General features: G+C 40.7%; 1 protein-coding gene across 1 annotated transcript; it reads left to right on the plus strand.

Annotated features, from left to right (window-relative positions):
• Positions 1 to 391: 391 nt before the first annotated feature.
• Positions 392 to 7334, plus strand: LOC124867692 (neuronal pentraxin-1-like). Its single transcript, XM_047364261.1, has 5 exons — positions 392 to 900; positions 1129 to 1336; positions 2290 to 2531; positions 2876 to 3055; positions 4542 to 7334. The coding sequence occupies exons 1-5, from the start codon at positions 481 to 483 to the stop codon at positions 4761 to 4763; spliced, it is 1272 nt and encodes a 423-aa protein (XP_047220217.1). The 5' UTR covers positions 392 to 480; the 3' UTR covers positions 4764 to 7334.
• The last annotated feature ends 7067 nt before the right edge of the window (positions 7335 to 14401 follow it).

Genomic DNA, 14401 nt, shown 5'->3' on the forward strand with positions numbered 1-14401 from the left:
GCAGCTAACTGAAACATTTACTTTCCTATGTTGTATCTATATTCATATATATAAATACACATATAAGATTAGAATATTAGGGGTGGCCTTTTCCCATTCTATTACTCGCAAGTGGATCAGAACCTGTCCACATCTATCTTTGTACACCGAAAGTGGCGACTAAATGCTTATTTAACCTAAATCAGGCTTTGATTTATTAAGGAATCCTGCGTTGTTCGTTTCTCTTCTTTAGCCGCTTGTTGTATGTGTACGAAACGCACCGAGTGCGACCTTAAATTGGGTGGGTGGGGGCACGACTCAGTAGGTGTAGCAGGACCCGCTGCCTCCCCTCAGTGATGCGGTGAATCTGCTCTCCCTCATGTCCGCTATAGCGCTATTTAAAGCGCGCACAGCAGCAGCTCCGCACAGTCTTTAGTGGACAGCTTCGTGGTGCTGAAACCTCTCTCTAACACCCGTCAGCTTTCATTTCAGAGCAGGACCATGGAGGGATTGTCGTGGAAACTTTTTCTCCTCTCCTGTCTGTTTGCTGCAGAGGGGTCAGCGCAGGACTTTGGACAGACGCAGTTTATTTGCACGTCAGTTCCCAAAGACGTGGACTTGTGCACCGCGGCGATGCAGAACAGCGGACCGGCGGAAGACCTGAAGACCACGATCTTTCAGCTGCGGGAGACCGTGCTGCAGCAGAAGGAGACCATCGTGAACCAGAAGGAGACAATCAGGGAGCTAACGTCCAAGCTGAGCCGCTGCGAGAGTCAAAGCCTTCCGGCGGCGGTGGGACCTGGGGGGAGGCGGCCGGGGGGCAAGAACACCATGGGGGATGTATCCCGGGGCACCGCAGACACTCTGGCGCAGCTGGGACAGACTTTACAGACGCTCAAACAGAGACTGGAAAATCTGGAGGTAGGCTCAAGAGAAAGGCGCTCACAGCTCAAAAGTTTATTTTAACAAGCCCCTTGAGTTAAACTCTTTTATTTAACAGAAGAGAAGTCTTGTTTCTGAATTTCTGAATAATTTGGGTAGTTAGTAAAATGAAGTTGATTGCTTTAGATTAATTCCAAGACAATAATTGCAGGAATCGTGAACACGTCTGTCTTTAACCTCATATCTGTCTCCCTCTGTCTGATGCAGCAGTACAGCCGGGGAAATAACAGCGCGCAGGCGAACAGCATGAAGGATCTGCTGCAGAACAAGATAGATGATATGGAGAAACAGGTTTTATCTCGGGTCAGCACGCTAGAGGAAAGCAAACCGGGACAGGGGAATGAGACTGACCAAAGGAACAGAGTGGAGTCCACGCTCACCTCACTGCACCACCGGATCTCCGACCTGGAGAAAGGTGCGTCTGGATGAACGTTACGCACAGGACCGCTACCTGAACCAGCGTTCCTGGCGCGCTTTACAGTGCGAATAAAAAAGCTAGATCAAATGCAGTTTCACTGATTACAAAACTCACATAAGACAAAAACCCCAAGCAAAACCATTTCATTCTACCGCAGAAACCAGGAAGCGCAAGGGAGAACTGCATTGCTTTGCATACCCCCAGACCTGTTTGCTCTTTTGCTTCATTGAGTTGATGTTACTTATTGCCAAAAAGACCCTCATCAAACTTGCGTGTGAGATTATATATACAAAGGAGATCTTTGCTGCAGAGGTCATACGTAAAGAGAAAGTTTGAAGGGCGCGCCTTGCACTAGCGCATTCTGGAGCACAGGATCTTTTTAGGATTCAATATGTGCGAATGCGCGTGCGCACGGTTTAAACGAGAGCGAGGAAGAGGAAGGAGAAGGAGACTGCATCAGCAAAAATCTCAAAAATAGTGAAAAAATGCAAAGAGTGATTTGCAAATGAATACATTTGCAACGCCCTGGCTTATTTCTTTTCCAAATGTAATGTAATTATAATATCCACGATGCCTGCACTCTATGAAGGTCAATAATGACTATTAATTGTATGGTGGCACACAAAACCTATAATCCAGAACAGAATTTCAGTGTACTTTTTAACACTATTTTCATGTTACCTTGTTGATATTATATATATAGATATTACATGTTAGTTGTGTATTAAATTATACACAACTATAGCTATTATATGCAATATTTTATTATTATTATTATGTAAAGGGAAAACTGTCATTAAAGCAAAGCATTTGTAAAGCAAAGTTCCCGGATGCATGCTCCTTTTGGGTGTTCTTTAAGCTAACTCCAACGATATGAATATCATTATAGTATGTTAAAGAGTATGGATCATAATATGAAAAGGTAAATTCATTGCCTCTTTCATCTGCAGGCAAAGAGACCAGGCCAGCAGACAGGTTCCAGCTCACCTTTCCCTTAAGAACCAACTACATGTATGCCAAAGCCAAGAGGAGTCTTCCTGAAATGTATTCCTTCAGTGTGTGTCTGTGGATCAAATCTAATGCCTCACCTGGGGTGGGGACGCCCTTTTCCTATGCCGTTCCGGGCCAAGCTAACGAGCTTGTGCTGATCGAGTGGGGTAACAACCCCATGGAGCTCCTCATCAATGACAAGGTAAGTTGTAATCATGGACAACATTCAGGGTTCAGACTCTGTGGTTGGTTTAAATTGTCCACAGAATATTTATTAGAGGTCTGAACTGCGGAAAAAGGCTTTATGACTTTTTTTGTTGTGCATGGATGAGTCAGAGTGGACAGACAGGAGACTGAATAAAAACAGGTGATGAATTATTGTTTGACAGAGGCCATTTTTATCTAAAAGATGAGACACCTGAAAGGGAAAGTGATTCAGCAGAAGGGAGAGAGAGTGTTGATCATTCACGGTATTGTATACCCTGAAAAGGATATTGTTACCAGAAAGACAAGATGGTGCACTCAGGAGATCTCTCCTCTCTTCAGGTTACAAAGCTGCCGTTCCTCATCAATGATGGAAAATGGCATCACCTCTGCATCACATGGACTACTCGTGACGGGATGTGGGAGGCCTTCCAGGATGGAGTGAAGCGGGGCAATGGAGAGAATCTGGCACCATACCACCCTATCAAACCAGATGGAGTGTTGGTTCTGGGACAAGAACAGGTGAATACTCATTTTTTATCACTGATTGCAATCACTGCACCCAAATACCTCACAGACCGCTTTTGGAAACAACCCTTTACCTTATTATCTCTTTAATTTTGCAGAAAGATTAGAGGTGGAGATATTTATAATATAAGACTGTGGGGACTCTTAAGATGTGTCCAGTTAAGCTTTATCTGTCATTATCTTGGACAAAGCATGATGCATTAAAGATCTGTGGTAAATTAGCAGGCAGAAAATAAGTATTGACCCTCAGTAACAGCAAATTTATTCACGTTTAAATAGTCACTTTATTTTTATGGATTCCACATATACGTGTCTCTAAGAGCAAACTGTGCTTTATATAAATATGCTGGTTCATATTAACAACACACAAAAAACTAATTATTTACATTTTTCAACTTTAATAATCCAGTGTAAAGTATTTGTACAACTTCAGCTTTTTGTTTTACATTATGTGGTATTCATGTGATGGATCAACACATTCTAGGGCATAATGGTTAACTAGCAGGAAAAAGATACATTGATACCCCAAAATAAAATCTAGGGTGATCTAATTGCCTGCAGAAGTGTTTTAGATTAATGGGTGGTAAGCTTTCTTTTTTAAGTTTTGCCACAGATTCTCAATTAGATTTAGGCCTGGACTTTAAGTGGACCATTCTAACTCTGGTTGTATGTTTTGGGACATATTCCTGCTAAGAGATGAACCTCCACCCCAGTCTCAAATCTTTTGCAGCATTTTACAGGCTTTCTTCCAGGATTACTCTGTATTTACCACCATCCATCTCCGCATCATCTCTTACCATTTCCCTTTACATGGCCTGTGGCAATCCAAAAATGGAACTTCTTTTGGCTTTTTTTCAGCAATTGTTTTCAAAAAGTCAGATTTGTCGAGTGTGCTACTTTTTCAGTTGGGCTGTCGATCTCTGCAGCTCATCCAGTTACAATTGACCTACCTGCAAATGGGACTCATGGTTTTCTTTCAACAGTGGCTTACTTCTTAGCACTCTTCCATCAAGTCCTGATTTGTGGAAGTTCACAACTAATACTTGTCCCACCACAACCGTGAATCTCTGCAGCTTCTGTAAAGTTACTATGAGCCACTTGGCTGCTATTCTGATTAATGCTTAATGCTCCAGGTGGACTCTATTTGCCAATTTTGTGACTTTTGAAAATAATTTTCAAAAAGTCACAAGATTTTATTTAGTGATAACAGAGTAAGGGAGGCTCAATACAAATTTATGCCACACTTTTCACACTTCTTTTTGTAAACAATTTTAAAAACTGTGTATCATTTTCCTTCTATTTCAGTTAGGCGCCACTTTGTGGTAGCATATTTCATAAAAAACACAATAAAATGCATAGAAGTTTGGGGTTGTAATGTGACAAAATGTGAATAAAATGTAAAAATCCTGAATATTTTTACCAGTCACTGCTCTTCAAATATAGGTCCGTACCTTGACAGTGCTCTCATCTTGTTCCACAGGACACGTTAGGTGGAGGCTTTGATGCAACGCAGGCCTATGTTGGTGAACTTGCACACTTACACATCTGGAACAGGAAACTCTCAGTCACTGAAATCTCCAACTTGGCGACCTGCAACAGCAAAGCTCCTATCGGTAACGTCTTCTACTGGACAGAGAGCAACATTGAAATATTTGGCGGAGCCACCAAATGGACCTTCGAGCCGTGCAGCTCAGTCAACTGAGCCGCATCTCCTCATTACAGAAAAAAAAGGCCTCCGTGTATTTCTGAGCTTTTGTCGTTCCTGTCCTGATTTGACCTTTGTTTAGAGAGTTAATTGGTAAGCTTAAATTTGGGATTTATGTCAATCTTAGGTATTCCTGTGCAAAAACAACACCTCTCAACTTGAAAAGGGGGAGAAAAAAAAAAGTCATTCATTTTGGAAGCCTCTGTGAGAAATATTGGTCTCTGCTGTTTTTTTTTTTTTTTTTTTCTTTCTTGGATGTTCAGTTGAAAGCACACCTAAGCTTTTCGTTCTGGCTTATTTTTGTCTTGGACTGACAGCTGGCAATCTGCGCCTTATGTTTCGACGTTTCACAATCCAAGTGAGGAATTTCACAACCTGTCCAATCTTCCCCCCTCCCTCCCTGTTTCTTTGAAGAGTGGGAGATTACGTTGTCCGTCCAAGTTTTGTCAGTGTTTGGCGCTGTGAAGTGATGTCCGATTCGGTACAGCTCCTAATGATGCCCAGCCTCCACCTCGACCCTCCATCGCTTTAACCTCCCACCCCACCACCCCCCATCCCTTACAACCCACCCCACCCTCCGGAACTCGCACTGTGACTGAGAAAAAAGATACTGCAAAGGATGAAGGACATTGCAAAAAGTTAGATCGTGGGTAAAAGTCGATTTGTAAACATTGTCCGCTTTGAGTTTTTTCCTGTAAGAATGTCGTGAACTTGCCAACATTGCTACGAAGCCTGGGTGCCTTGGGCTGTTACGAATATTCAGCACACTTGGTATGTTTTCAGTTGCAAATTTAGTGTTTACTAGTTTGTGTTTTTCCTTTCATTTCCTTAGTTTTTTGAGCTGGGTTAAGTTTTTTGTTCTTCTCTCTCGTTGGTAAATGTGATTTAATTTACAGTTTGTTATCTGACATGATGTGTTTTGGCAGGTGTTTGTACTACTCTGTATTAGGAATGTTACAGTGTCTGTATAGTAACAGCATGACTGACAGAGTGCTGTGAAAGCATTGTTGAAATCTGCTTTACTATCCTCTCTGGGTCTGGGTTTTTTACTGTATTGTTATATGCTCCAAGCATGGCAAAACTGACAGATGAAGAATTTAATTTTTGTAATAAAATTGTGATACTAAATGTCATAAAGTATCCCTGGCTTTATGTGCATGGAAGAAAAACGAGGCATTTCCTCCGCATCAGGTAGTAAAGGGGGAGAGGTGGTAACTCCAAAAGTAGAGAGGGATTTATAGATGGTTATTAGTGTAGCAGTAGTGTCTCTTGTAAAGGTGAATACATAAGCTCTGTTGTTGCTGCTGTAAGGGATGATGCCCGCACTAGAGTCAGGGAGGCAGCCAGAAGGGAAAAGTGCTGAATCATATCAGTCTTTCATCATGGTATTGCAGCCAAAACTAGAACTGTTCACACTTATTGGTAGAATTTTAACCTTACACTACATGTTGCCAAACTAGTGTATTTACAAGCCAAGCAACATTTTCAAAATTTTATTTTTCCAGTTTATAGAAATAAAATTTTCATTTCATACAGTGCCTTGCTATATTATGCTTACCCCTTGAATTTTAAAATCCAAATGGGTTATATTTGGATTTACTGTGATAAAACAACACAAACTTTTAAATTTGAAGAAAGTTATACATTTTCTGGGTTTGTTTCATTTTACAAATAAAAATCTGGAAAGTGTGGTGTGCAGTTGTATTCAACCCCCTTGGGTTGACTCTTTATAGAACCAGTTTTCATTGCAAGTGCAGCCGGAGGTCTTTAGGGATGGGACTCTCTCAGCTTTGCACTTCTAGAGATCATTTACTGATTCTTCCTTGTAAATCAGCTCAAGACCAGTCAGACTGGATGAAGAGCTTCTGGAAGGACATCATTTTCAAGCTCCACCAGAGATTCTCCCTTGGATTTAGGTCCAGACTTTGACTAGGCCATTCTAACACATGCATATGCTTTGATCTGAGCCATTCAAATGTAGCTCTGGATGAATGTTTAGGACTGTTGTCATCAGGGAAAGTTTACCTCACTCAAAATCTCTAGCCTTCTGAGGCATTTAACAGTTTTTTTTCCAGGTGGCCCTGAATTAGCTTCATGCATGTTCCCATCAACTCAGACCAGCTTCCCTATTCCTGCTAAAGAATAAGAAGAACAACAGCATGGTGCTTCCACCATCAAGATTCTTTGTGGAGATGATGTGTTCAGGGTCATGTGCAGTGTTAATTTTCCTCAGCACTTAGCATTTTGTATGTAGACCAAAAGGAATAATTTTGGACTCATCCGAGCAGAACACAATCTACCACATACTGTATTTGTCATGGCTTCTGCATGGCTAGTTACAAACTCCAAATGGGACTCAAGACCTAATGCGTTGTTTAGGGTGCGCTACGTGTTTTAGCGGTAGAGCGCATGCATCAAATACTAAGAGTCCCCAAGGCAGCAGTCTGGGGTTCAATTCCCGAATCTGGGACCTCTGCTGCATGTTGTTCTCCCTTCTTTCTCTGGCTATTTCTTGTTTATATACTGTGAAATAAAGGTCACCAATGCAATAAAAATGAGATAAAATGATTTAAACAGTATTAATTGTAATTTGTTTCTGGATTTTCAACAAGGGTGTATTTTAACAAATATTTTTTAGCTGCATTTGATCCCATTTTATGTTTCATGCAACTTTTTTACAATCACTATATCCCAGCGCTTGAAAGTGAACCTGATTTATGCATTGTGCCCTGGATCCAATATGACAGTCTGATAAATTATCTCAGCTCAGAGGGCACATCTGAAGCTCACGTCAGACACGTGTAAATGTCAGGAAGGCTCCTGGGGGGGAAACCACCACTCTCCTCCCCTCGCAATGCTCTGTGTTTCCAGAATATTTGCCCTGTATGATGAAGTACCAGAAATACAAGACTGGACTGTGTTTTGATTCTTGAAAGTGTAAGTCAATTTTATTTTAGAAATAATTGTGTAGATCTGAGTACCTCTCTTTCCATTTGATGTTAGATATGTTGTGAGTAACAGGGTAAGGTGGCCTTACTTAAGCGTTTAGATGTTCTTTTGATAGTGAGGACTTGTGTCTGAACATATGCAAACTTATGACCTCTAATTAAATACTTTCACAGTTAAATGAAAATAAATGAACCATTCACCAAGCTTTTTCTGTTGAGAGCGCAGTCTGTTGGAGGGCCATAATAGGAATCAACACAAAAGATGTTTTCCCTTTTAAATGAACAATGTTTAATTATGGGATTTGATATGCAATTATTTATTAAAGGAGAAAGCTACTAAAAACACAATAATGATGTTTGTGCAACACCCTTCCTTCAGCTCCAGATGCTACAGCATAAGAGTCCAAGATGAACCATCTCAGTGTTTTACACCAACCTGACACCTAAACACCTAAGGTATACAGTTGCAGCATCCCATTTATTTTATCCAGGGTAATTGATGTGTTTTAAACATCTCTATATTTTTTATACTTTTCACTGTGTCCTCTACTTATCAGGTGTAATAGGCCCAGACGGGGAAATCCAAACATCTTTCCTCCCGTTCAGCAGCCATTCTGGTAGATTACAAGGTGTCCTTACACCAGGAGGAATATATAGTTATTGCTGTGTTAGCTCTACCATCGGATATTCTCCAAAACGAAGTTCCCAGGAGCCATCATGATCTGATCAAATCATAGAGCTTCTCACCTTGTCTCATAGTTCTGACTTCAGCTTACTAAGAGAGGAAGTTCATTAAAGCTGCTTGTTACCAGGATCTTGCTCTTTTTGTTATAATTCATATCTCCTGACAATACGTTAGGGTCTGGACGTAGATCGAGGTGGTCATAATGTAAATCAAGAGCTTTGCTTTTTGGCTCACCATTAGACCAGAGCAGCACCAGCACTACTGCAGTTGAGACCACACAGCGAACTGAAATTTGCAACTTTTAGATTTTTAATTTAAATTCCATCACAGATTATTTAATTACAGGCCTATTTTGGTAAAAAAATCTCAAAGCTCAGTGTGACTTTGAGGTGGATTTTCTTTTTCTGAGAGAGAACAAATCCCTAGTGGTCCTAAAATCCTGAACCTTATCTGCAATTTAAAGTTTGTAAAAAACAATATAGACATTTGCAAACACCTGTGCAGACTCAAGAAGGAATAATGACCCATCTCCACCATTCATCTCCAGGGAAGAATAGATAAAATACCTTTGCATGAAACTTTTAAAAACAAAACCTTTTGAAAGAACATCGCTCTGTGTCCCCAGAAAACAATCTTTTCATCATGATGTAAAACTCTGACACCAGAAGGCTCATCTCTCTCTTTGCACTGCTCAGTGAATAATAACAAAAGCCTTGGCTGGGCTCGGCAGACCGCACAAGCCTGCCTCACCTTTTGACACCACTCCACACAACACCCAGCTACGTAATGACTGCATACAGCAGATGCCTGTCTGCCGTGAAGCTGCAGAGCAGTGATGGAAGATATTTTTGAAGTGTGATTGGATTTATGTACCAGACTCTGATTTGTGTAGAATTTTAAGCAGACAGACTTAAATAGATCCAGGCAGCCTAAAGGAGGATTTTAAGCCTTTGTCTGGAAGGTAAAGCCACCTATTACATGAACAGTCTAGACTGACAACTTTGCATGATGAAAAAGACAAGGTTAGGCTGTAGATGCAAAAAGTGAACTGATTAAAGTGTAATTTCACCATAAGTACTCAACTTAACACATGCCTGAAGGGTGCAAAGTGGTGAGCAGCTTCAGGCAGGTTGTTAGTGATATTCTGCTGCTCAGGTGAAGTATGTTTCATAATGTTTTGCCTGCAGATCACATGTCCTGGGCATTTCATCATCTGACAGTGCAAACAAACAGTGGTTCTTGCTAGAAACCTTAGTCATACTTTGGCAAAGTTTTACATTGGAAAACTTTTAATAAAGGGAAAATTTGAACAAAGGTTCCAAGTTAGGAGGTGAAACTGATTGATGTCTTTCACAAAGCTCAGTGTTTATCAGAATCCTGGGGTGGTTTCTGTTTTTCATGTTTATTTCTGATAATCTCCTGGACCATTGCTGCTCACTCAGCCATCTACAACTTATCCACTTACCAAGTCCCAGTATATGAAGACCAGCTGGACTCCTATGAAGTCTCACATTGTCTGTCTTCCAAAAAGGTCCACTTTTGTCTGGTCAGTGCCTTTTTCCCCAAAGTCTTTGGGATCATGAAAATGTTTTGTTGGCAAATGTTAGATGGGGCTTTTGTTTGTGTAAGTCAGCAGCAGTTTACACTTTGGAACTCTCCCATGTGTGAATCTCAGCCGAGTCTCTCCCCTATTGTTGGATCACTCAACTTAACTGAGGGGACTGGGGCCTGCAACGATTTGGATGATGTTCTCGGTTCTTTTTGTGACTTCATGGATGAATCGTCCATATTCTGATGAGCAGCATTGAACCATTTGTGGACAATGGCTCTCACCGTGGTTTATAGGAATCCCATAGCCTTAGAAATTGCTTTGTCACAATTTTTAGACTTGTAGATGTCACTGACTGGTTTTTGAGATGTTTTCACCTACTTCTTTCTGTCAGGCAGGTTCTATTTAAGTGGTAAACTTCTCCACAACTGTACCCCCGACCTGTCTACTGTGTTCTTTGGTCTTCATGAGGATGCTTGTTCTCTAATGTTCTCCAACAAACCTCTGAGGCCTTCACAAAACAGCTGGATTAAATTTAAATTGTGCAGGTTGTAATGAGTTTTATTTAGGGTCAATAGAGGGGCATTTATATTTTTATTTGTAAAAACATATATAGAAAACTGTGCATGCTTTTTCTTTCACTTCACTTTTATGTTGTACTAAACATAAAGGTCTAACACATAAAATCCCAGTAAAAAAACATCCTGTAGTGTGAAAAGTCATGCAAAGCACTTTTCACTGTTCGGTCACTCTGGGGCCAACAGTGCCTCTCCGGAGTCACTATAAACTTTGTAACTACTAAGAAACATACAATATAAACCCCAACTCTGACATCTATCTGAGCTTCACTAATAAATTGCTCCTCTTTTTCTAAACATTTTCTGGACTGCTGTTTAATGTCACCATCATCAACAAATTGATTCAATTTGATCTATTTTAGATACTGAATGATAAATTCAACTTCTCATTGTAGCTGGAACCCTCAAGAAGACTCCTCCCGTCACAGTGTTGCTGTTAAGTCATTTTGTTTATTTTGCATTTATTCATATCAAATCTAAATTAATAACTGCAATTATCTCAGTAACTGATTAAAGATAATCTCCATACGTCAAAAACAAATAGCGTGTATTTTTAGGATGAGGCCTCCAGAGTCAATCCACCGAGGCAGACAAGCTTCATGGTGCTACGATGCATCAGTTCCTCTGTGAGGGTTGTTATTTTCTTTTGGGGAGATTGAGTGGATAAAGATTTGACACCTTGGCTGACATCTCATTAATTCATAAGCTGTCCCCTGTGGCAGAGGCGGGACACATACCATGCTTCACTTTGGAGCCCCTGCAATTGCTCGAAGATTAGGTTAGCAAAACAGAATCCTGTACCCAGGGTTTTGGTTGTGTTTGCCTAATAAATAACAGAGAGATTAATATTTGCTGACACTGTGTCGAATATCTGCCTGTGACGAAGTGATGCAGTATTGATAGGCTGCTTGGTGTGGAGCTGCAAGACTTGAAACGGTCAAAGGGATTGAAATCTCAACAGACCCTTAATAGTGGACTCCCAACATCAAGCCCTCACCTCAGAAAAAAACGTAAAAAGAGAGACTAATCCCTCCCCTCTCCTCCTGCGGTGAGAGCTCTCACAGCTGGGAGTGAAACTTGTGGCATTTACCGATCAGCAGAAGCTTCCAGGAAGGATGCAGGGGGGATAATGAGGCTTCCTGGGCAGCCTGGGCTCAAGGTGGATGAAGGCCTTACTTTTTTCTTTTTTTTTGAACAACGGAAGAGTAATTCCTCTCTATTTATAGCCAATGCATCACACAGTTGTCTCTGTGGGCTTCACAGGTCCACTACAGCAGCGGCCCACGAACCAGCCAGATATGACGGGGGGGGAGGAGAAAAAAAATCATCCTTTTCAAGTGAGGTGAGAAACATGCCTCTCAAACTCCAGACACAGCAACTAGAGCTATGTAGGACAATACTGCAGATGCTCTTAATGTGGCAGAACTGCAATAACATCAGATGCCTCTACTTACTCTAACGTGATGCATTAAAGCTGCAGGGATGCAACATCTGGCTGTAGTTTTTTATAAATTAACATTGTCTAATTTGATGTTAGCTAATAGTTATTTGTTTGCAAATCTGAGAGCTTTGGAAAAAACATTATACTCGCCTTTAAAATTGTGCTGAGAGCAATGCAGGATTTTACTTCTATTCTGCAAGAGTATCAGCTTCACTAAACTAGATCAAAGCAATATCATATTCTGCTGCAGAGGAAGTGGTAGGCAAGTAATAAACTGCATCACTTTTACATGTATAATTTCCTTAAAATAAAAACTACAGTGCAGAGGAAAAGTAACCCTCACCCCTCCACACACACACATATTTCTTGTGCTTTAGCTTTTATTTCACACTAAAATGATTCAGAACAAACATTTTAATGTCAGACAAGATGACCCGAGTAGAGACAGGGTGTCACTTTTAAATTATTTCATTAATTAAGCAAAGAAGTGATCCGAACCAAATTGAACTGATATTAAGATATAATTACCCCCCTTTTAGAATCATGAATACACTTGGATCTACATCCAATAAATAGAACCTGTCAGACAACATGAAATAGGTTGATCTCAAAGAGCAAGACATTATTCCCCTATCTAAAGAAATCAAACAATAGATGAGAAACAAAGTAACTTTGAGACTCCAGCAAACCAAAGTGGGGGCTATTACCTTACATAGCTTTCAGTGATTTCCAGACCTAGCATCTGAGGAGGGGAAAAGGCAGGATTAGTGTTGTGAAATGATTGGCAGAATTTATGGTAAACACAAAGGAAAAGAGTTACTGGTTCAGAGGCTGAACTGAGCTATGGGTAAAGACGATGAAGTTTCTGGGGAGTAATGAGGCAATGTGGTAATTTCACTGAGCTTGGAAAGTGGTTGGCTCAGTTGAAAGGACTGAAAGAAGAAACACAGATCTGAGGAGAGTAGCTACCAAGAAGCAGTGGTGATCAGGTGGGTTTCCAGGTAGGTAAAACCAGATTCTGACTTGTTGGCAGCCGAGATGCTTTTCTGCACAGGTACTTCAGGAGATTTGAAGAGATGGTCTCTGAGGAACAGAAGGTATAGAAAGAATAGTTGATTTGATACTATCACTATGGGTTGATTCTCAGGCATCCAAGGACTGCCTGACAGGTCCTTAAATCAAGGCTGATGAGGAAATGAGGCAGAGGTGTGTCAATATCTGAAACCTCGGCCATGCCCTCCTGGGTGTATCAACAGCTTAGAAGCAGAAACAATATGGCAGACCCCAGAATCATGACATTTTCCATGAATGGAGGAACTATGGAACTCCAAATAAATAAAAAAATAACTAAGGGAATATTAATATCTCATCCTGGAGTTCACAGAAGAACCTAAAATAACATCTATAGCCCTGGAGGTCATATCAGTCTTCATGATTCATGAATAAGTGAGAAACTAGGCAAAAATAGCTTCCACAAGAGAGTTCTGAGGCAAAAACTACCAGGACATCTTGCTGTAACTGATGGAACCATGAATTTTGCTCTCTGGCAGAAACCTTCGAAGGGGCATGTCCAACCATCAGTCTGTGACATCTGAATGAAGTCCACCTCTGAATGACTAAAAAATGAAGAAGGTTTTGCAATGGCCTAGTCAAAGTCTGGACTTGAACGTGTTATGGCCTGAGGCAATTTGATTTGCATGAGGCTGAGAGGTTGCAGTTACACCATCTGGGATTGGCTGGCCTCTCCTAACTCCTCCCAATGGACATCGCTCTGAAACCTGATTGGACAGTTCATCTCAGTCTCTTCCACTCACAGAAGAGAGTTATCTTTTTAAACTCAGCTCACTTATCAATGAGAGCAGCTCGCCTTTGTTTGGGTGCCGTGTGAAAACATTTGACTTTGGCTTGTTTGTAGAAATGTTTGTAAACTCAAACCAGTTGGTATTGCCAGGTCTAGGTTGCAACCAAGAGTTTGGTTTGAGGCCTGTCTTGTATAACCTTAAAAACATTCATGACCTTCTGAAGACAGGCTCAGAAGCCTCACTTCGGGAAATCTTTAGTTTCGATCAGTCACTGAAAGCTTTTTATTTCAGCTCTTAAAAATGTTGTTTTGGTAAAACACATCCAGTCAATAGGTGTAGGGGACAATCCGTTTTTTGAGTGGTTTGGATACCCTTTTCTCCCTTAATAAATTAAATCATTTGGAAAAAGGCATGTTGTATTTACTCAGGTTATCTTTGCCTGATATCAACATTTTGTTGGATGAGCTGAAACATCTGTGAGACAAAAAGAAAAAAAGAGGATAAATCTACAAGGGACAAAATATTTTTCAGAGACCTATTACCAGTTTATGAATCTCCTCCTCAAGTTAAAACCTTAAACAGTTTCTACAAACCAATCTTACTGTCTATGAGCAATTATGTACGTAGTGCTT

Source organism: Girardinichthys multiradiatus, chromosome 5 (assembly GCF_021462225.1).
Source record: "Girardinichthys multiradiatus isolate DD_20200921_A chromosome 5, DD_fGirMul_XY1, whole genome shotgun sequence".
Lineage (NCBI taxonomy): Eukaryota > Metazoa > Chordata > Actinopteri > Cyprinodontiformes > Goodeidae > Girardinichthys > Girardinichthys multiradiatus.